The sequence below is a fragment of the Oncorhynchus mykiss genome, chromosome 11, assembly GCF_013265735.2.
Source record: "Oncorhynchus mykiss isolate Arlee chromosome 11, USDA_OmykA_1.1, whole genome shotgun sequence".
Lineage (NCBI taxonomy): Eukaryota > Metazoa > Chordata > Actinopteri > Salmoniformes > Salmonidae > Oncorhynchus > Oncorhynchus mykiss.
The window spans coordinates 83,130,748-83,152,944 of record NC_048575.1 but is presented as its reverse complement, the minus strand read 5'-3'; the positions used below and the strand labels follow the sequence as shown (position 1 = coordinate 83,152,944).

General features: G+C 46.8%; 1 protein-coding gene across 3 annotated transcripts in view; it reads left to right on the top strand.

Annotated features, from left to right (window-relative positions):
- Positions 1-22,197, top strand: part of LOC110536507 (AT-rich interactive domain-containing protein 3A) — a 224,887-nt gene that overhangs the window by 136,005 nt on the left and 66,685 nt on the right. For all 3 annotated transcript variants that reach the window (XM_036936538.1, XM_036936536.1, XM_036936537.1), the window contains one exon: positions 4,393-4,465. In XM_036936538.1, coding sequence (XP_036792433.1) covers positions 4,393-4,465 — 73 coding nt within the window. The remainder of the gene's footprint in view (positions 1-4,392; positions 4,466-22,197) is intronic.

Here is a 22,197-nt window from a genome sequence, read left to right as displayed (position 1 = left end):
TCACTCTGTATCTCTCTCTGTATCTCTCTCTGTATCTCACTCTTTATCTCTCTCTGTCTATCTGTATCTCTCTGCATCTCACTCTGTATCTCTCTGTATCTCACTCTGTATCTCTCTGTATCTCTCTCTGTATCTCTCTGTATCTCTCTCTGTATCTCTCTGTATCTCTCTCTGTATCTCTCTCGATATCTCTGTGTCTCTCTGTATCTCTCTGTGTCTCTCTCTTTATCTCTCTGTCTCTCTCTCTGTATCTCTGTGTCTCTCTCTGTATCTCTCTCTGTATCTCTCTGTATCTCTGTGTCTCTCTCTCTCTCTCTCTCTCTGTATCTCTCTCTGTATATCTCTGTATCTCTCTCTGTATCTCTGTGTCTCTCTCTGTATCTCTCTCTGTATCTCTCTGTATCTCTCTCTGTATCTCTCTGTATCTCTCTCTGTCTCTCTCTCTCTGTATCTCTCTGTATCTCTCTCTGTATCTCTCTCTATATATCTCTGTGTCTCTCTCTCTATCTGTATCTCTCTGTGTATCTCTCTGTGTATCTCTCTCTATCTCTCTCTATATATCTCTGTGTGTCTCTGTATCTCTCTCTTTATCCCTCTGTATCTCTCTCTGTCTATCTCTCTGTATCTCTCTGTATCTCTATGTATCTCTCTGTGTATCTCTCTGGGTCTCTCTCTTTATCTCTCTGTATCTCTGTGTGTCTCTCTCTGTATCTCTATGTATCTCTGTGTGTCTCTCTCTCTCTGTCTCTCTCTCTGTATCTCTCTGTATATATATAGTGTTTTAACAATGTACAAATATCTCTCTCTGTCTCTCTGTATCTCTCTCTGTCTCTCTGTATCTCTCTGTCTATCTCTCTGTATCTCTCTCTGTATCTCTCTCTCTCTCTCTGTATCTCTCTCTCTCTCTATATTTATCGCTCTCTGTATCTCTCTCTGTATCTCTCTCTGTATCTCTCTCTCTGTATCTCTCTTTGTATCTCTCTCTGTCTGTCTCTCTCTCTCTGTATCTCTCTCTGTCTCTCTCTCTGTATCTCTCTCTGTATCTCTGCATCTCACTCTCTCTCTCTGTATCTCTCTCCCTTTATCTCACTCTCTCTCTCTGTATCTGTCTCTCTGTATCTCACTCTCTGTATCTCTCTCTCTGTATCTCTCTCTCTGTATATCTCTCTCTGTCTCTCTCTCTCTGTATCTCTCTGTATCTCTCTGTATCTCTCTCTCTCTCTGTCTCTCTGTCTCTCCATATCTCTATCTCTGTATCTCTCTCTCTCTCTCTCTCTCTCTCTCTCTCTCTCTGTCTCTGTCTCTGTCTCTCTCCTCTCTCTCGTCTCTCAGTCAATTAAATTCAAGGGGCTTTATTGGCATGGGAAACATGTGTTAACATTGCCAAAGCAAGTGAAGTAGATCATAAACAAAAACGAAATAAACAATTTACAGTAAACATTACACTCACAAAAGTTCCAAAAGAATAAAGACATTTCAAATGTCATACTATGTGCAAATAGTTAGAGTACAAAATGTAAAATAGATGAACATAATTCTCGGTTGTATTTATAATGGTGTTTGCTGCTGTGATGGCACACTGTGGTATTTCACCCAGTAGATATGGGAGTTTATCGAAGTTTGGTTTGTTTTCAATTCTTTGTGGGTAGCCTGCATCCATACTTATGTCATTGAGATATTCTAAATCTGTTAATCATCATTTACTTGTTAATAGATGCTTGTTGTTTCTACAGTACTTCAAATACTTTGTATGGTGTGTTTGTTTTGGTACGACGCTGACTTCAGTTTATCAGTCAAAATATACAAGTACTCAAATCCACTATTTCTTATATAAAAAAATATAAAAAGAGAGAGAAATTCCCAGCCTGTTCAGGAAAACTGAATGGAGACGACCAAAGAGTTTAAAGGTGTGACAGTCTCCTGTTTTTCAGCCATTAAAGGTTGTTCTTCTGAGGCTGGGAGGCTGGGGGGCTGGGGAGCTGGAGAGCTGGAGAGCTGGGGAGCTGGGAGGCAGGGAGGCAGGGAGGCTGGGAGGCAGGGGAGCTGGGAGGCTGGGAGGCAGGGAGGCTGGGAGGCTGGGAGGCAGGGGAGCTGGGAGGCTGGGAGGCAGGGAGGCTGGGAGGCTGGGAGGCAGGGAGGCTGTGAGGCAGGGAGGCTGGGAGGCAGGGAGGCTGGGAGGCAGGGAGGCAGGGAGGCTGAGAGGCAGGGAGGCTGGGAGGCAGGGAGGCTGGGAGGCTGGTAGGCAGGGAGGCTGGGAGGCAGGGAGACTGGGAGGCAGGGAGGCAGGGAGGCTGGGAGGCTGGAAGTGTGAGAACAGCTCTAGTTGTTCCCTCCCTACCGTGGATAAAATGTATGTCCATGATTCTGTTCCTTCACAGAGGAGACACGGCATCTGTTAGTTTCCAGCCACTCTGTTTCCTGATATTGTTCCTTCACAGAGGAGACACGGCATCTGTTAGTTTCCAGCCACTCTGTTTCCTGATATTGTTCCTTCACAGAGGAGACACGGCATCTGTTAGTTTCCAGCCACTCTGTTTCCTGATATTGTTCCTTCACAGAGGAGACACGGCATCTGTTAGTTTCCAGCCACTCTGTTTCCTGATATTGTTCCTTCACAGAGGAGACACGGCATCTGTTAGTTTCCAGCAACTCTGTTTCCAGATCACAAGATACTCTTTCTTATATGATAAATTTAGAACACTCAAGGTTACTCACAGATTGTCTTAAATCTGTTACAACAATTACAGATTCACATCTGCTCTTATTCACAAACAAAATAAACAATACATGTTTTTTAAAGGTTTATGTGAACCTAATAATAGCAAATAGGTGTTAAAATAGCATAGTGACGACAGTCTACATGTGTTGTGTTTTGGTCTCCTTGTCTACTGTACCTTCCATTTGGTGTGTTTGGTGTGAAAGTACACTAGTATGAGATACTGGAGGTACTCGTTGATAGTCATTTAATCTTGAATGTTGTTTTCTAAAACACTTCACAGTTTTGAATTGGCTTCAATACAGTAGAATACACTTCAATACAGTATTATACACTTTAATATAGTAGAATACACTTCAATACAGTAGTATACACTTCAATACAGTAGAATACACTTTAATATAGTAGAATACACTTCAATACAGTAGAATACACTTCAATACAGTGGAATACACTTCAATACAGTAGTATACACTTCAAAACAGTAGAATACACTTCAATACAGTAGTATACACTTCAATACAGTAGAATACACTTCAATACAGTGGAATACACTTCAATACAGTAGTATACACTTCAAAACAGTAGAATACACTTCAATACAGTAGTATACACTTCAATACAGTAGAATACACTTTAATATAGTAGAATACACTTCAATACAGTAGTATACACTTTAATACAGTGGAATACACTTCAATACGGTAGTATACACTTCAATACAGTATTATACACTTTAATATAGTAGAATACACTTCAATACAGTAGAATACACTTCAGTACAGTAGAATACACTTTAATATAGTAGAATACACTTCAATACAGTAGTATATACTTCAATACAATAGTATACACTTCAATACAGTAGAATACACTTCAATACAGTAGAATACACTTCAATACAGTATAATACACTTTAATATAGTAGAATGCACTTCAATACAGTAGAATACACTTCAATACAGTAGAATACACTTCAATACAGTAGAATTCACTTCAATACAGTATTATACACTTTAATATAGTAGAATACACTTCAATACAGTATAATACACTTCAATACGGTAGTATACACTTCAATACAGTAGAATACACTTCAATACAATAGTATACACTTCAATACAGTAGAATACACTTCAATACGGTAGAATACACTTCAATACGGTAGAATACACTCCAATACAGTAGAATACACTTCAATACAATAGTATACACTTCAATACAGTAGAATACACTTCAATACGGTAGAATACACTTCAATACAGTAGAATACACTTCAATACGGTAGAATACACTTCAATACGGTAGAATACACTTCAATACAGTAGAATACACTTCAATACAGTAGAATACACTTTAATATAGTAGAATACACTTCAATACAGTAGTATACACTTCAATACAGTAGAATACACTTCAATACAGTAGAATACACTTTAATATAGTAGAATACACTTCAATACAGTAGTATACACTTCAATACAGTAGAATACACTTCAATACGGTAGTATACACGTCAATACAATAGTATACACTTCAATACAGTAGAATAAACTAATGGAAATAACATGAATGAATGTTTCAATGATCTTCTTGGTGTGATTGTTTTGTCCATGAAATGGTTGCCTTGAGGCCAGGTTTAATCAGATTGTCTCCCTCCCCTTCTTGTCTTCTAGTTGTACGAGTTGGATAACGATGACAAGAGGAAAGAGTTTCTTGATGACCTCTTCAGTTTTATGCAGAAGAGAGGTGAGTTGTTATTAATATACAATCATTATATAATCATAATAATAGCAATAATAACAGTGTAACCATTTATTTCAAGGGGGGGGGGGGGGCGGAGGGGAGCTGAGTGGAGGGGAGTGGAGGGGAATATAGCTGAGGGGAGGGGAGTGGAGGGGAATATAGCTGAGGGGAGGGGAGTGGAGGGGAATATAGCTGAGGGGAGGGGAGTGGAGGGGAATATAGCTGAGGGGAGGGGAGTGGAGGGGAATATAGCTGAGGGGAGGGGAATATAGCTGAGGGGAGGGGAATATAGCTGAGGGGAGGGGAATATAGCTGAGGGGAGGGGAATATAGCTGAGGGGAGGGGAATATAGCTGAGGGGAGGGGAATATAGCTGAGGGGAGGGGAATATAGCTGAGGGGAGGGGAATATAGCTGAGGAGAGGGGAATATAGCTGAGGGGAGGGGAATATAGCTGAGGGGAGGGGAATATAGCTGAGGGGAGGGGAATATAGCTGAGGGGAGGGGAGTGGAGGGGAATATAGCTGAGGGGAGGGGAATATAGCTGAGGGGAGGGGAATATAGCTGAGGGGAGGGGAATATAGCTGAGGGGAGGGGAATATAGCTGAGGGGAGGGGAATATAGCTGAGGGGAGGGGAATATAGCTGAGGGGAGGGGAATATAGCTGAGGGGAGGGGAATATAGCTGAGGGGAGGGGAGTGGAGGGGAATATAGCTGAGGGGAGGGGAGTGGAGGGGAATATAGCTGAGGGGAGGGGAGTGGAGGGGAGGGGAATATAGCTGAGGGGAGGGGAATATAGCTGAGGGGAGGGGAATATAGCTGAGGGGAGGGGAGTGGAGGGGAATATAGCTGAGGGGAGGGGAGTGGAGGGGAATATAGCTGAGGGGAGGGGAGTGGAGGGGAATATAGCTGAGGGGAGGGGAGTGGAGGGGAATATAGCTGAGGGGAGGGGAGTGGAGGGGAATATAGCTGAGGGGAGGGGAGTGGAGGGGAATATAGCTGAGGGGAGGGGAGTGGAGGGGAATATAGCTGAGGGGAGGGGAATATAGCTGAGGGGAGGGGAGTGGAGGGGAATATAGCTGAGGGGAGGGGAGTGGAGGGGAGGGGAATATAGCTGAGGGGAGGGGAATATAGCTGAGGGGAGGGGAGTGGAGGGGAATATAGCTGAGGGGAGGGGAATATAGCTGAGGGGAGGGGAATATAGCTGAGGGGAGGGGAATATAGCTGAGGGGAGGGGAGTGGAGGGGAATATAGCTGAGGGGAGGGGAATATAGCTGAGGGGAGGGGAATATAGCTGAGGGGAGGGGAATATAGCTGAGGGGAGGGGAATATAGCTGAGGGGAGGGGAATATAGCTGAGGGGAGGGGAGTGGAGGGGAATATAGCTGAGGGGAGGGGAGGGGAGGGGAATATAGCTGAGGGGAGGGGAATATAGCTGAGTGGAGGGGAATATAGCTGAGGGGAGGGGAATATAGCTGAGGGGAGGGGAGTGGAGGGGAATATAGCTGAGGGGAGGGGAGGGGAGGGGAATATAGCTGAGGGGAGGGGAGTGGAGGGGAATTTAGCTGAGGGGAGGGGAGTGGAGGGGAATATAGCTGAGGGGAGGGGAGTGGAGGGGAATATAGCTGAGGGGAGGGGAGTGGAGGGGAATATAGCTGAGGGGAGGGGAATATAGCTGAGGGGAGGGGAATATAGCTGAGGGGAGGGGAATATAGCTGAGGGGAGGGTAATATAGCTGAGTGGAGGGGAATATAGCTGAGTGGAGGGGAATATAGCTGAGGGGAGGGGAATATAGCTGAGGGGAGGGGAGTGGAGGGGAATATAGCTGAGGGGAGGGGAATATAGCTGAGGGGAGGGGAGTGGAGGGGAATATAGCTGAGGGGAGGGGAGTGGAGGGGAATATAGCTGAGGGGAGGGGAGTGGAGGGGAATATAGCTGAGGGGAGGGGAGTGGAGGGGAATATAGCTGAGGGGAGGGGAGTGGAGGGGAATATAGCTGAGGGGAGGGGAATATAGCTGAGGGGAGGGGAGTGGAGGGGAATATAGCTGAGGGGAGGGGAGTGGAGGGGAATATAGCTGAGGGGAGGGGAGTGGAGGGGAATATAGCTGAGGGGAGGGGAGGGGAGGGGAGGGGAATATAGCTGAGGAGAGGGGAATATAGCTGAGGGGAGGGGAATATAGCTGAGGAGAGGGGAATATAGCTGAGGGGAGGGGAATATAGCTGAGGGGAGGGGAATATAGCTGAGGGGAGGGGAATATAGCTGAGGGGAGGGGAATATAGCTGAGGGGAGGGGAATATAGCTGAGGGGAGGGGAATATAGCTGAGGGGAGGGGAATATAGCTGAGGGGAGGGGAATATAGCTGAGGGGAGGGGAATATAGCTGAGGGGAGGGGAGTGGAGGGGAATATAGCTGAGGGGAGGGGAGTGGAGCTGAGGAGAGGGGAGTGGAGCTGAGGAGAGGGGAGGGGAGCTGAGAGGAGCTGAGGGGAGCTGAGAGGAGCTGAGGGGAAGGGAGGGGAAGGAAGTGGAGCGGAGTGGAGCTGAGAGGAGCTGAGGGGAGGGGAGGGGAGGGGAGGGGAGCTGAGAGGAGCTGAGGGGAGGAGAGGGGACGGGAGCTGAGAGGAGCTGAGGGGAAGGGAGGGGAGCTGAGGAGAGGGGAGGGGAGCTGAGAGGGGAGCTGAGCTGAGAGCTGAGTGGAAGGGAGGGGAGGGGAGCTGAGAGGAGCTGAGGGGAGGGGAGCTGAGAGGAGCTGAGGAGAGGGGAGGGGAACTGAGAGGAGCTGAGGGGAAGGGAGTGGAGTGGAGGGGAGCTGAGAGGAGCTGAGGGGAGGGAAGGGGAGCTGAGGGGAGGGGAGGGGAGCTGAGAGGAGCTGAGGGGAGGAGAGGGGACGGGAGCTGAGAGGAGCTGAGGGGAAGGGAGGGGAGCTGAGGAGAGGGAGGGGAGCTGAGAGGAGCTGAGGGGAAGGGAGGGGAGGGGAGGGGAGCTGAGAGGAGCTGAGGGGAGGGGAGGGGAGCTGAGAGGAGCTGAGGGGAAGGGAGTGGAGCGGAGGGGAGCTGAGAGGAGCTGAGGGGAGGAGAGGGGACGGGAGCTGAGAGGAGCTGAGGGGAAGGGAGGGGAGTTGAGGAGAGGGGAGGGGAGCTGAGAGGAGCTGAGGGGAAGGGAGGGGAGGGTAGTGGAGCGGAGGGGAGCTGAGAGGAGCTGAGGGGAGGGGAGGGGAGCAGATGGGAGTGGAGCAGAATAACTTACGGAGGGGATTGGTGAGGAGGGGATTGGAGGAGAGCAGAGGGAGGGGAGGGGGGCGGAACGGAGGGTAGTGTAAATGTTTATGTTCCAAATGACACTCTATTCCCTAGATGGAGTAGTAGACCTCTTTTGAACAGTCTGCCCAGTCTGGCACAGCATGAAAATGATCCTGCAGCAACAGGACATGTGAATTATTGTGTGGATTATAATTCATGGGCATTTTTTTGTTTCATTATTAGTTATGGATCCAAATCAAGCCTGAAATTTTAAAGTGGAAATTACAAACTCTATAATTATTTTTAAAGCTTTCCTGTTGTGCAACAACAGGCGATCAAAATGAGATGTACAGCTGTATACAGGGTATATTGGGACGCAGCCTGGGAGATCAGCCTTGGAGATCAGCCTGGGAGATCAACCTGGGAGATCAACCTGGGAGATCAGCCTGGGAGATCAACCTGGGAGATCAGCCTGGGAGATCAGCCTGGGAGATAAGCCTGGGAGATCTGGGCCTTGTGTAAAATCAGGAACACAAGGATTGACACAGTAGCTAGTTTTCCATCCAATTGGCGACAGATTTTCATGCGAATATTCTAAAATCAGCGTGAAATAAAATATGTTTTACTTCCAACCTGGTTTCCTGAGTCGTAGTGGAATGACCACACAACAGATCTGTAGCCTAATAAACTGTATGGTTTCCTGAGTCGTAGTGGGAGGACCACACAACAGATCTGTAGCCTAATAAACTGTATGGTTTCCTGAGTCGTAGTGGGAAGACGACACAACAGATCTGTAGTCTAATAAACTGCATGGTTTCCTGAGTCGTAGTGGGAGGACCACACAACAGATCTGTAGCCTAATAAACTGCATGGTTTCCTGAGTCGTAGTGGGAGGACCACACAACAGATCTGTAGCCTAATAAACTGTATGGTTTCCTGAGTCGTAGTGGGAAGACCACACAACAGATCTGTAGCCTAATAAACTGTATGGTTTCCTGAGTCGTAGTGGGAGGACCACACAACAGATCTGTAGCCTAATAAACTGTATGGTTTCCTGAGTCGTAGTGGGAGGACCACACAACAGATCTGTAGCCTAATAAACTGCATGGTTTCCTGAGTCGTAGTGGGAGGACCACACAACAGATCTGTAGCCTAATAAACTGCATGGTTTCCTGAGTCGTAGTGGGAGGACCACACAACAGATCTGTAGCCTAATAAACTGTATGGTTTCCTGAGTCGTAGTGGGAGGACCACACCACAGATCTGTAGCCTAATAAACTGTATGGTTTCCTGAGTCGTAGTGGGAGGACCACACAACAGATCTGTAGCCTAATAAACTGCATGGTTTCCTGAGTCGTAGTGGGAGGACCACACAACAGATCTGTAGCCTAATAAACTGTATGGTTTCCTGAGTCGTAGTGGGAGGACCACACCACAGATCTGTAGCATAATAAACTGTATGGTTTCCTGAGTCGTAGTGGGAGGACCACACAACAGATCTGTAGCCTAATAAACTGTATGGTTTCCTGAGTCGTAGTGGGAGGACCACACCACAGATCTGTAGCCTAATAAACTGTATGGTTTCCTGAGTCGTAGTGGGAGGACCACACAACAGATCTGTAGCCTAATAAACTGTATGGTTTCCTGAGTCGTAGTGGGAGGACCACACAACAGATCGGTAGCCTAATAAACTGTATGGTTTCCTGAGTCGTAGTGGGAGGACCACACAACAGATCTGTAGCCTAATAAACTGTATGGTTTCCTGAGTCGTAGTGGGAGGACGACACAACAGATCTGTAGTCTAATAAACTGCATGGTTTCCTGAGTCGTAGTGGGAGGACCACACAACAGATCTGTAGCCTAATAAACTGTATGGTTTCCTGAGTCGTAGTGGGAAGACCACACAACAGATCTGTAGCCTAATAAACTGTATGGTTTCCTGAGTCGTAGTGGGAGGACCACACAACAGATCTGTAGCCTAATAAACTGTATGGTTTCCTGAGTCGTAGTGGGAGGACCACACAACAGATCTGTAGCCTAATAAACTGCATGGTTTCCTGAGTCGTAGTGGGAGGACCACACAACAGATCTGTAGCCTAATAAACTGCATGGTTTCCTGAGTCGTAGTGGGAGGACCACACAACAGATCTGTAGCCTAATAAACTGTATGGTTTCCTGAGTCGTAGTGGGAGGACCACACCACAGATCTGTAGCCTAATAAACTGTATGGTTTCCTGAGTCGTAGTGGGAGGACCACACAACAGATCTGTAGCCTAATAAACTGCATGGTTTCCTGAGTCGTAGTGGGAGGACCACACAACAGATCTGTAGCCTAATAAACTGTATGGTTTCCTGAGTCGTAGTGGGAGGACCACACCACAGATCTGTAGCATAATAAACTGTATGGTTTCCTGAGTCGTAGTGGGAGGACCACACAACAGATCTGTAGCCTAATAAACTGTATGGTTTCCTGAGTCGTAGTGGGAGGACCACACCACAGATCTGTAGCCTAATAAACTGTATGGTTTCCTGAGTCGTAGTGGGAGGACCACACAACAGATCTGTAGCCTAATAAACTGTATGGTTTCCTGAGTCGTAGTGGGAGGACCACACAACAGATCGGTAGCCTAATAAACTGTATGGTTTCCTGAGTCGTAGTGGGAGGACCACACAACAGATCTGTAGTCTAATAAACTGCATGGTTTCCTGAATCGTAGTGGGAGGACCACACAACAGATCTGTAGCCTAATAAACTGTATGGTTTCCTGAGTCGTAGTGGGAGGACCACACAACAGATCTGTAGCCTAATAAACTGTATGGTTTCCTGAGTCGTAGTGGGAGGACCACACCACAGATCTGTAGCCTAATAAACTGTATGGTTTCCTGAGTCGTAGTGGGAGGACCACACAACAGATCTGTAGCCTAATAAACTGTATGGTTTCCTGAGTCGTAGTGGGAGGACCACACAACAGATCTGTAGCCTAATAAACTGTATGGTTTCCTGAGTCGTAGTGGGAGGACCACACAACAGATCTGTAGCCTAATAAACTGTATGGTTTCCTGAGTCGTAGTGGGAGGACCACACCACAGATCTGTAGCCTAATAAACTGTATGGTTTCCTGAGTCGTAGTGGGAGGACCACACCACAGATCTGTAGCCTAATAAACTGTATGGTTTCCTGAGTCGTAGTGGGAGGACCACACAACAGATCTGTAGCCTAATAAACTGTATGGTTTCCTGAGTCGTAGTGGGAGGACCACCCAACAGATCTGTAGTCTAATAAACTGTATGGTTTCCTGAGTCGTAGTGGGAGGACCACACAACAGATCTGTAGTCTAATAAACTGTATGGTTTCCTGAGTCGTAGTGCGAGGACCACACAACGTCATCGCGTGACTCCAAGTCAACTTCCTGACGGTTATTAGATCAATATTTGTGGATGAAAGTGTTTCGTCCGCCATTTCTCGCATAATTTATTAGACTGACATGAAAAGATCTCACGTTGTCTAGCGAATTTAGTTTTGTCAACATTTGTGAAATGTTTTATACTTTGCGCGTATGAAAAGGATGAATGGAAACCTGACATAATTTTGAGAACAGGACCGTGTTTTTTTGTTATTTTGAGGTGTAAGATGTTATGCTAAAAGTTTAGTGAAAATTGTTTCTATAAGATTAGTTTTTACATTTGTGGTCTGCCGTCTTTAAATAGTATTATTTATGTTCTTGTAAATCATGGATTAGTTAAAGTGGAAGAAATAAACATATTATATAATATTAGTTTAAGGTGTAACCATCCTCGTGGGATATAACAAATTAAGCTTTTACTAACTGTGGCTTGTAAGATGATGCAATTGTTGTTGACCCGTTTTTAATTAAAGGAACAATACCCTTCAGTGATTGGTTTTCCTGTTCGCCTCACACTAAAGCAAAAATGAAAGCAAAGGCCACATCAACTATGTAACAACGGGGATCCAGATCGATGATCTCTACTCTCAGTCTGGAAATCAATCACAACTTTCTGACAAACATGGTAAGAAATGAGGACATTAGACATGTTTAGTTCAAACTGCCATCATGCATTCAGCCTCTGACATATGACTGCTTAATAAGGTGCTAGTGTCCAACATGGCTCCCTATTCTCTATGTAGTGCACTACTTTAGACCAGGGCCCTATTCCCTATATAGTACACTACTTTAGACCAGAGCCCTATTCCCTATGTAGTGCACTACTTTAGACCAGTGCCCTATTCCCTATGTAGTGCACTACTTTAGACCAGGGCCCTATTCCCTATATAGTGCACTACTTTAGACCAGGGCCCTATTCCCTATGTAGTGCACTACTTTAGACCAGAGCCCTATTCCCTATATAGTGCACTACTTTAGACCAGAGCCCTATTCCCTATATAGTGTACTACTTTAGACCAGAGCCCTATTCCCTATATAGTACACTACTTTAGACCAGAGCCCTATTCCCTATATAGTGCACTACTTTAGACCAGAGCCCTATTCCCTATGTAGTGCACTACTTTAGACCAGAGCCCTATTCCCTATGTAGTGCACTACTTTAGACCAGGGCCCTATTCCCTATATAGTGCACTACTTTAGACCAGAGCCCTATTCCCTATATAGTGCACTACTTTAGACCAGAGCCCTATTCCCTATATAGTGCACTACTTTAGACCAGAGCCCTATTCCCTATATAGTGCACTACTTTAGACCAGAGCCCTATTCCCTATATAGGGCACTACTTTAGACCAGAGCCCTATTCCCTATATAGTGCACTACTTTAGACCAGAGCCCTATTACTGTCTATTATATATCCTTTACCCCTACCTACATTATACTGCTGTTACTGTCTATTATCTATCCTTTACCCCTACCTACAGTATACTGCTGTTACTGTCTATTATCTAACCTTTACCCCTACCTACAGTATACTGCTGTTACTGTCTATTATCTATCCTTTACCCCTACCTACAGTATACTGCTGTTACTGTCTATTATCTGTCCTTTACCCCTACCTACAGTATACTGCTGTTACTGTCTATTAACCTACAGTATACTGCTGTTACTGTCTATTATCTATCCTTTACCCCTACCTACAGTATACTGCTGTTACTGTCTATTATCTATCCTTTACCCCTACCTACAGTATACTGCTGTTACTGTCTATTATCTATCCTTTACAACTACCTACAGTATACTGCTGTTACTGTCTATTATCTATCCTTTACCCCTACCTACAGTATACTGCTGTTACTGTCTATTATCTATCCTTTACCCCTACCTACAGTATACTGCTGTTACTGTCTATTATCTATCCTTTACAACTACCTACAGTATACTGCTGTTACTGTCTATTATCTATCCTTTACCCCTACCTACAGTATACTGCTGTTACTGTCTATTATCTATCCTTTACCCCTACCTACAGTATACTGCTGTTACTGTCTATTATCTAACCTTTACCCCTACCTACATTATACTGCTGTTACTGTCTATTATCTATCCTTTACCCCTACCTACAGTATACTGCTGTTACTGTCTATTATCTATCCTTTACCCCTACCTACAGTATACTGCTGTTACTGTCTATTATCTATCCTTTACCCCTACCTACAGTATACTGCTGTTACTGTCTATTATATATCCTTTACCCCTACCTACAGTATACTGCTGTTACTGTCTATTATCTATCCTTTACCCCTACCTACATTATACTGCTGTTACTGTCTATTATCTATCCTTTACCCCTACCTACATTATACTGCTGTTACTGTCTATTATCTATCCTTTACCCCTACCTACAGTATACTGCTGTTACTGTCTATTATCTATCCTTTACCCCTACCTACATTATACTGCTGTTACTGTCTATTATCTATCCTTTACCCCTACCTACAGTATACTGCTGTTACTGTCTATTGTCTATCCTGTTGCCTAGTCACTTTATACCTACCTATATGTGCATATCTTCCTCAATTACCTCGTAGCCGGCACATCGACACAGTACTGGTACTCTGTGTACATATCCAAGTTATCGTTACTCATTGTGTATTTATTATTATTTTCATATTATTTCTCTATTTTCTTTCTCTCTGCGTTGTTGGGAAGGTCCCAGTAAGTCAGCATTTTCCTGTTAGTCTACACCTGTTGTTTACCAAGCATTTCACTGTTAGTCTACACCTGTTGCTTACCAACAACACCTGTTGTTTACCAAGCATTTCCCTGTTAGTCTACACCTGTTGCTTACCAAACATTTCCCTGTTAGTCTACACCTGTTGTTTACCAAGCATTTCACTGTTAGTCTACACCTGTTGTTTACCAAACATTTCCCTGTTAGTCTACACCTGTTGTTTACCAAGCATTTCCCTGTTAGTCTACACCTGTTGTTGTTAGTCTACACCTGTTGTTGTTAGTCTACACCTGTTGTTGTTAGTCTACACCTGTTGTTTACCAAACATTTCACTGTTAGTCTACACCTGTTGTTTACCAAGCATTTCACTGTTAGTCTACACCTGTTGTTTACCAAGGATTTCACTGTTAGTCTACACCTGTTGTTTACCAAGCATTTCCATGTGACAAATACAATTTGACTTTACTCTGGCATTTCACTTTATGTGGTTGTTGATGAACACTAGTGTTGTGTCATTTACAATATACACACTAAATAAATAGGGTGTGTCACGTTCTGACCTTTATTTCCTTTGTTTTGTATTTATTTAGTATGGTCAGTGCGTAAGTTGGGGTGGGCAGTCTATGTTTGTTTTAGTATGGTCAGGGTGTGAGTTGGGGTGGACAGTCTATGTTAGTTTTAGTATGGTCAGGGTGTGAGTTGGGGTGGGCAGTCTATGTTTGTTTTAGTATGGTCAGGGTGTGAGTTGGGGTGGGCAGTCTATGTTTGTTTTAGTATGGTCAGGGTGTGATTTGGGGTGGGCAGTCTATGTTTGTTTTAGTATGGTCAGGGTGTGAGTTGGGGTGGGCAGTCTATGTTTGTTTTTCTATGACCTGCGCTCACTCCTCGTGCTTATTATAAGCAGCGCGTTACTGGTCAGGCACCGTGTTATGCGGTTAAGCGCACGGTGTCGCCAGTACGTGTCCATAGCCCGGTGCGCTATAGGACAGCCCCCCGAGAGTGTCATGCGAGTGTGGGCATCCAGCCAGGGCATATGGTGCCTGCTCAGCGTCCAGGGTATCCTGCGCCGGCTCTGCGTGCTGTCTCCGGGGAGCTGGGAGGGTGCAGTGCTTCCTATGCCTGCGCTCCGCTCGTGCCGGGCAAATGTGGGAGTGGAGCCTAAGGGAGAGGTGCTCATAGTAGGCACTAGATCTCCCGTGCTTACCCACAGCCCGAATCTACCTGTGCCTGCACTCTGGAGGGTCCGGGCTAGAGTAGTGATCCAGCCTGGGTGAGTGGTGCCAAGGCTGCGCACCAGAGCTCCAGTGCTCCCCCACAGCCTGGTCCTTCAGGTGCCTCCTCCTAACACCAAGCCTCCTGGAGGTCTCCCCAGCCTGGTGGGTCCTGTGGCAGCCCCACGCACCAGGCTGTCTCTCTGTCTCCTCCCTACAGGTGCTTCCGTCTGTCCAGAGCTGCTAGAGTCTCCCGTCTGTCCAGAGCTGTCAGAGCCGCCAGTCTGTCCTGAGCCGTCAGTCAGCCAGGAGCTGCCAGAGCCGTCAGTCAGCCAGGAGCTGCCAGAGTTGCCAGTCAGCCAGGAGCTGCCAGAGTTGCCAGTCAGCCAGGAGCTGCCAGAGCTGCCTGTCATGCCGGCGATGCCGGAGTCGTCCTTCACTCCGGAGCTTCCGGAGTCTCCCGCCTGTCCGACGGAATCTCCCGTTCATTCGGGACCCATTTCTAGGGTCCCCAGTCCAAGGTCGGCGGCGAGGGTCACCGTGTTTAGGAGGCCATGGAGGCAGACAATGAGGCGGAGAAAGACTGTGGTGAAGTGCGCCAGAGCCGCCACCGCGGACAGACGCCCACCCAGACCCTCCCCGATAGGTTCAGGTTTTGCGGCCGGAGTCCGCACCTTTGGGGGGGGGGGGGGTACTGTCACGTTCTGACCTTTATTTCCTCTGTTTTGTCATTATTTAGTATGGTCAGGGCGTGAGTTGGGGTGGGCAGTCTATGTTTGTTTTTCTATGATTTGGGTATTTCTATGTTTCGGCCTAGTATGGTTCTCAATCAGAGGCAGGTGTCATTAGTTGTCTCTGACTGATAATCATACTTAGGTAGCCTGGGTTTCACTGTGTGTTTGTGGGTGTTTGTTTCCGTGTCTGTGTTTTTCACCACACGGTACTGTTTCGCTTTTCGTTCGTTTCACGTTTATTGTTTTTGTATTCATAGTGTTCAGTTTATGTTTTTTAAATAAACAGCCATGGACAACTACCACGCTGCGCATTGGTCCTCCGATCCTTCTCGCCTCTCTTCCTCAGATGAAGAGGAGGAAGAAATCAGCCGTTACAGTGTGTGTGTGTGTGTGTGTGTGTGTGTGTGTGTGTGTGTGTGTGTGTGTTTCAGTAGCTAGACTAAGTTGATCCAGGTATAGTCAATTACTAGGGCTTATGACCTTATGGATTGTTGCCCAACTGTTCAATTACCAATTGATTTAGGATTTAGGAAGATGGCAGAGAGAGACATTGTCACAGCTGACAGAGAAAGACATTGTCAGAGCTGGCAGAGAGAGAGACATTGTCAGAGCTGGCAGAGAGAGAGAGACATTGTCAGAGCTGGGAGAGAGAGAGGCATTGTCAGAGCTGGCAGAGAGAGACATTGTCAGAGCTGGCAGAGAGAGAGAGACATTGTCAGAGCTGGCAGAGAGAGAGACATTGTCAGAGCTGGCAGAGAGAGAGAGACATTGTCAGAGCTGGCAGAGAGAGAGACATTGTCAGAGCTGGCAGAGAGAGAGAGACATTGTCAGAGCTGGCAGAGAGAGAGAGACATTGTCAGAGCTGGCAAAGAGAGAGAGACATTGTCAGACCGGCAGAGAGAGAGACATTGTCAGAGCTGGCAGAGGGAGACATTGTCAGAGTTGGCAGAGAGATACATTTTCAAAGCTAGCAGAGAGAGACATTGTCAGAGCTGGCAGAGAGAGACATTGTCAGAGCTGACAGAGAGAGAGAGAGACGTTGTCAGAGCTGTTAGAGAGAGACATTGTCAGAGCTGACAGAGAGAGAGAGACATTGTCAGAGCTGGCAGAGAGAGAGAGACATTGTCAGAGCTGGCAGAGAGAGACATTGTCAGAGCTGGCAGAGAGAGAGAGACATTGTCAGAGCTGGCAGAGAGAGAGAGACATTGTCAGAGCTGGCAGAGAGAGAGAGACATTGTCAGAGCTGGCAGAGAGAGAGACATTGTCAGAGCTGGCAGAGAGAGAGACATTGTCAGAGCTGGCAGAGAGAGCCATTGTCAGAGCTGGCAGAGAGATGGTTCATCATCAGTATCTGCAGTATCTCTGTCTGTCTTTAAGACTTAATCAGAGTGGTCTGTTTCTCTACCGGATTCGTCCAAAAAATCAATGTCTCTCCATCACTGTCATCTGGCTAAAGGGTGTCAATAACGGAATGGCTGAAATTCTAACATTGGCCTCCTAACACACATACACAGGAGAGGAGAGGAGAGGAGAGGAGAGGAGAGGAGAGGAGAGGAGAGGAGAGGAGAGGAGAGGAGAGGAGAGGAGAGGAGAGGATTTTGTTGTTTCCCCATTGGCCAGCCCTGGTGAAAATCTCCTTTGGCTAGTCCTGATGAAAACCTCCTTTGGCTAGTCCCGGTGAAAACCTCCTTTGGCTAGTCCTGGTGAAAACCTCCTTTGGCTAGTCCTGGTGAAAACCTCCTTTGGCTAGTCCTGATGAAAACCTCCTTTGGCTAGCCCTGGTGAAAACCTCCTTTGGCTAGTCCTGGTGAAAACCGCCTTTGGCTAGCCCTGGTGAAAACCTCCTTTGGCTAGCCCTAGTGAAAACCGACTTTGGCTAGCCCTGGTGAAAACCTCCTTTGGCTAGTCCTGGTGAAAACCTCCTTTGGCTAGTCCTGGTGAAAACCGCCGTTGGCTAGTCCTGGTGAAAACCGCCTTTGGCTAGTCCTGGTGAAAACCGCCTTTGGCTAGTCCTGGTGAAAACCGCCTTTGGCTAGTCCTGGTGAAAACCGCCTTTGGCTAGTCCTGGTGAAAACCGCCTTTGGCTAGTCCTGGTGAAAACCGCCCTTGGCTAGCCCTGGTGAAAACCTCCTTTGGCTAGTCCTGGTGAAAACCTCCTTTGGCTAGTCCTGGTGAAAACCTCCTTTGGCTAGTCCTGGTGAAAACCTCCTTTGGCTAGTCCTGGTGAAAACCTCCTTTGGCTAGCCCTGGTGAAAACCTCCTTTGGCTAGTCCTGGTGAAAACCTCCTTTGGCTAGCCCTGGTGAAAACCTCCTTTGGCTAGCCCTGTTCCAACTCTGTCTTGCCAGAACACTTCAATTTGTCAGCTCTGTCTAAAATTAATCAGATTCCTCTTTTAGTTTGACTCGTTTACTAGGAAATGGCTTTAGAAGCTTTTTTTGAGCCAATTAAATATCTTGCTTCTCAAATCAAAACAACATTTTATTGGTCACATACACGTGTTTAGCAGATGTTATTGCGGGTGTAGCGAAATGCTTGTGTTTCTAGCTCTGACAGTGCAGTAATATCTAACAAGTAATATCTAACAATTTCATAACAATACACACACATTTTAAGTAAAAGAATGGAGGTGTTTGCGATGAGATTATGCCTATACAGTACACGTCTTGTCCTCCATATTGTCTGAATAACATAAAGATGTGTGATGCCAAACATGGGCTCTTTCTAAAAGTTTTGTATTTATGTGATCATGTCCATTGATTGAATGCTTCCTTGGTGTGCTTGGGGGCCAGGTCAGGATGGTAATGTGTTTACAGTGGAGGACTCCTACCTACGGCAACATGAAACAGGCCTGTAGTTATCTCTTTACACTCCACAGCATGCTAAGCCCGTTTTGGGCTCCCGAGTGGTGCAGCGGTCTAGGGCACTGCATCTCAGTGCTAGAGGCGTCACTACAGTCCCTGGTTCGAATCCAGGCTGCATCACATCCGGCCGTGATTGGGAGTCCCATAGGGCGGCGTACAATTGGCCCAGCGTCGTTCCGGGTTTGTCCGAGGTAGGCCCGTCACTGTGAATAATAATTTGTTGTTAACTGACTTGCCTAGTTAAATAAAAGGTTCAAATAAAATAAAAAATAAACTAAGAGGCAAATCTGTGTGTCTCTCATAGCTTGGGATCTCAGACGGGTTTGAAAGAGAAAGGTTTGTAGTAAGTGTGTGTGTGTGTGCATGCGTTGTTAAGGTTGTTAAGATGATGCTCTCTTTATTATACAGTAACCTACAATCTTAGAAAAAAGGTGCTAGAACCTAAAAGGGTTGTTTGGCTGTCACCATAGGATAACCATGTGAAGAACCCTTTATGGTTACAGGTAGAACCCTTTTGAGTTCCATGTCCATCATAGTTAGTCTGTGTTCTTTAACATAGATATAATATTCTGTAACGTTACGTAGTCTGACATCCATCAACAGAACACCTTGTGTGTTCCATCAACAGAACACCTTGTGTGTTCCATCAACAGAACACCTTGTGTGTTCCATCAACAGAACACCTTGTGTGTTCCATCAACAGAACACCTTGTGTGTTCCATCAACAGAACACCTTGTGTGTTCCATCAACAGAACACCTTGTGTGTTCCATCACCAGAAAACCATGTGTGTTCCATCAACAGAACACCTTGTGTGTTCCATCAACAGAACACCTTGTGTGTTCCATCAACAGAACACCTTGTGTGTTCCATCAACAGAACACCTTGTGTGTTCCATCAACAGAACACCTTGTGTGTTCCATCAACAGAACACCTTGTGTGTTCCATCAACAGAACACCTTGTGTGTTCCATCAACAGAACACCTTGTGTGTTCCATCAACAGACCACCTTTGTGTGTTCCATCAACAGAACACCTTGTGTGTTCCATCAACAGAACACCTTGTGTGTTCCATTAACAGAACACCTTGTGTGTTCCATCAACAGAACACCTTGTGTGTTCCATCAACAGAACACCTTGTGTGTTCCATCAACAGAACACCTTGTGTGTTCCATCAACAGAACACCTTGTGTGTTCCATCAACAGAACACCTTGTGTGTTCCATCAACAGAACACCTTGTGTGTTCCATCAACAGAACACCTTGTGTGTTCCATCAACAGAACACCTTGTGTGTTCTATCAACAGAACACCTTGTGTGTTCCATCAACAGAACACCTTGTGTGTTCCATCAACAGAACACCTTGTGTGTTCCATCATCAGACCACCTTGTGTGTTCCATCAACAGACCACCTTGTGTGTTCCATCAACAGAACACCTTGTGTGTTCCATCAACAGAACACCTTGTGTGTTCCATCAACAGAACACCTTGTGTGTTCCATCAACAGAACACCTTATGTGTTCCATCAACAGAACAGCTTGTGTGTTCCATCAACAGAACACCTTATGTGTTCCATCAACAGAACAGCTTGTGTGTTCCATCAACAGAACACCTTGTGTGTTTTAGGTGCTCAGAACCCTGGTTTGATTCATTCAACTTCTTCTGGCACAGGGCCAGTCAGACTCTCCAGCACAGGGCAGGTCAGACTCCCAGCACAGGGCCCATTGGTCTCTCCAGCACAGGGCCAGTCAGTCTCTACAGCACAGGGCCAGTCAGATTCTACAGCACAGGGCCAGTCAGACTCTCCAGCACAGGGCCCGTTGGTCTCTCCAGCACAGGGCCAGTCAGTCTCTCCAGCATAGGGCCAGTCAGTCTCTACAGCACAGGGCCAGTCAATCTCTCCAGCACAGGGCCAGTCAGACTCTCCAGCACAGGGCCAGTCAGACTCCCAGCACAGGGCCAGTCAGTCTCTACAGCACAGGGCCAGTCAGTCTCTACAGCACAGGGCCAGTCAGACTCTCCAGCACTGGGCCCATCGGTCTCTCCAGCACAGGGCCCGTCGGTCTCTCCAGCACAGGCCCGTCTGCCTCTCCAGCACAGGGCCCGTCGGTCTCTCCAGCACAGGGCCCGTCGGTCTCTCCAGCACAGGGCCAGTCAGACTCTCCAGCACAGGGCAGGTCAGACTCCCAGCACAGGGCCCATTGGTCTCTCCAGCACAGGGCCAGTCAGTCTCTACAGCACAGGGCCAGTCAGATTCTACAGCACAGGGCCAGTCAGACTCTCCAGCACAGGGCCCGTTGGTCTCTCCAGCACAGGGCCAGTCAGTCTCTCCAGCATAGGGCCAGTCAGTCTCTACAGCACAGGGCTAGTCAATCTCTACACCACAGGGCCAGTCAGTCTTTACACCACAGGGCCAGTCAGTCTCTACACCACAGGGCCAGTCAGTCTCTACAGCACAGGGCCAGTCAGCCTCTACAGCACATTGCCAGTCAGTCTCTACACCACAGGGCCAGTCAGTCTCTACGCCACAGGGCCAGTCAGTCTCTACACCACAAGGCCTGTCAGCCTCTATAGCACAGGGCCAGGCAGTCTTTACACCACAGGGCCAGTCAGATTCTACAGCACAGGGCCAGTCAGACTCTCCAGCACAGGGCCAGTCAGTCTCTACAGCACAGGGCCAGTCAGTCTCTACAGCACAGGGCCAGTCATTCTCTACAGCACAGGGCCAGGCAGTCTTTACACCACAGGGCCAGTCAGTCTCTACAGCACAGGGCCAGTCAGACTCTCCAGCACAGGGCCAGTCAGTCTCTACAGCACAGGGTCAGTCAGTCTCTACAGCACAGGGCCAGTCATTCTCTACAGCACAGGGCCAGGCAGTCTTTACACCACAGGGCCAGTCAGCCTCTACAGCACAGGACCAGTCAGTCTCTCCAGCACAGGGCCAGTCAGTCTCTACACCACAGGGTCAGTCAGTCTCTACACCACAGGGCCAGTCAGTCTCTACACCACAGGGCCAGTCAGCCTCTACACCACAGGGCCAGTCAGTCTCTAGGAGAGAGATGAGGCGGAGGGATACCCTAGTAGATTGAAGAGAGGCTGTCTATTATCTATTATCTATCCTTTACCCCTACCAACAGTATACTGCTGTTACTGTCTATGATCTATCCTTTACCCCTACCTACAGTATACTGCTGTTACTGTCTATTATCTATCCTTTACCCCTACCTACAGTATACTGCTGTTACTGTCTACTATCTATCCTTTACCCCTACCTACAGTATACTGCTGTTACTGTCTATTATCTATCCTTTACCCCTACCTACAGTATACTGCTGTTACTGTCTATTATCTATCCTTTACCCCTACCTACAGTATACTGCTGTTACTGTCTATTATCTATCCTGTTGCCTAGTCACTTTATACCTATTTGACCTATTTGTGCATATCTTCCTCAATTACCTCGTAGAGAAATAATTACCTCGTACCCCTGCACATAGACTCAGTACTGGTACTCTATGTATATAACCAAGTTATCAAAGACTCCGTACTGGTACTCTGT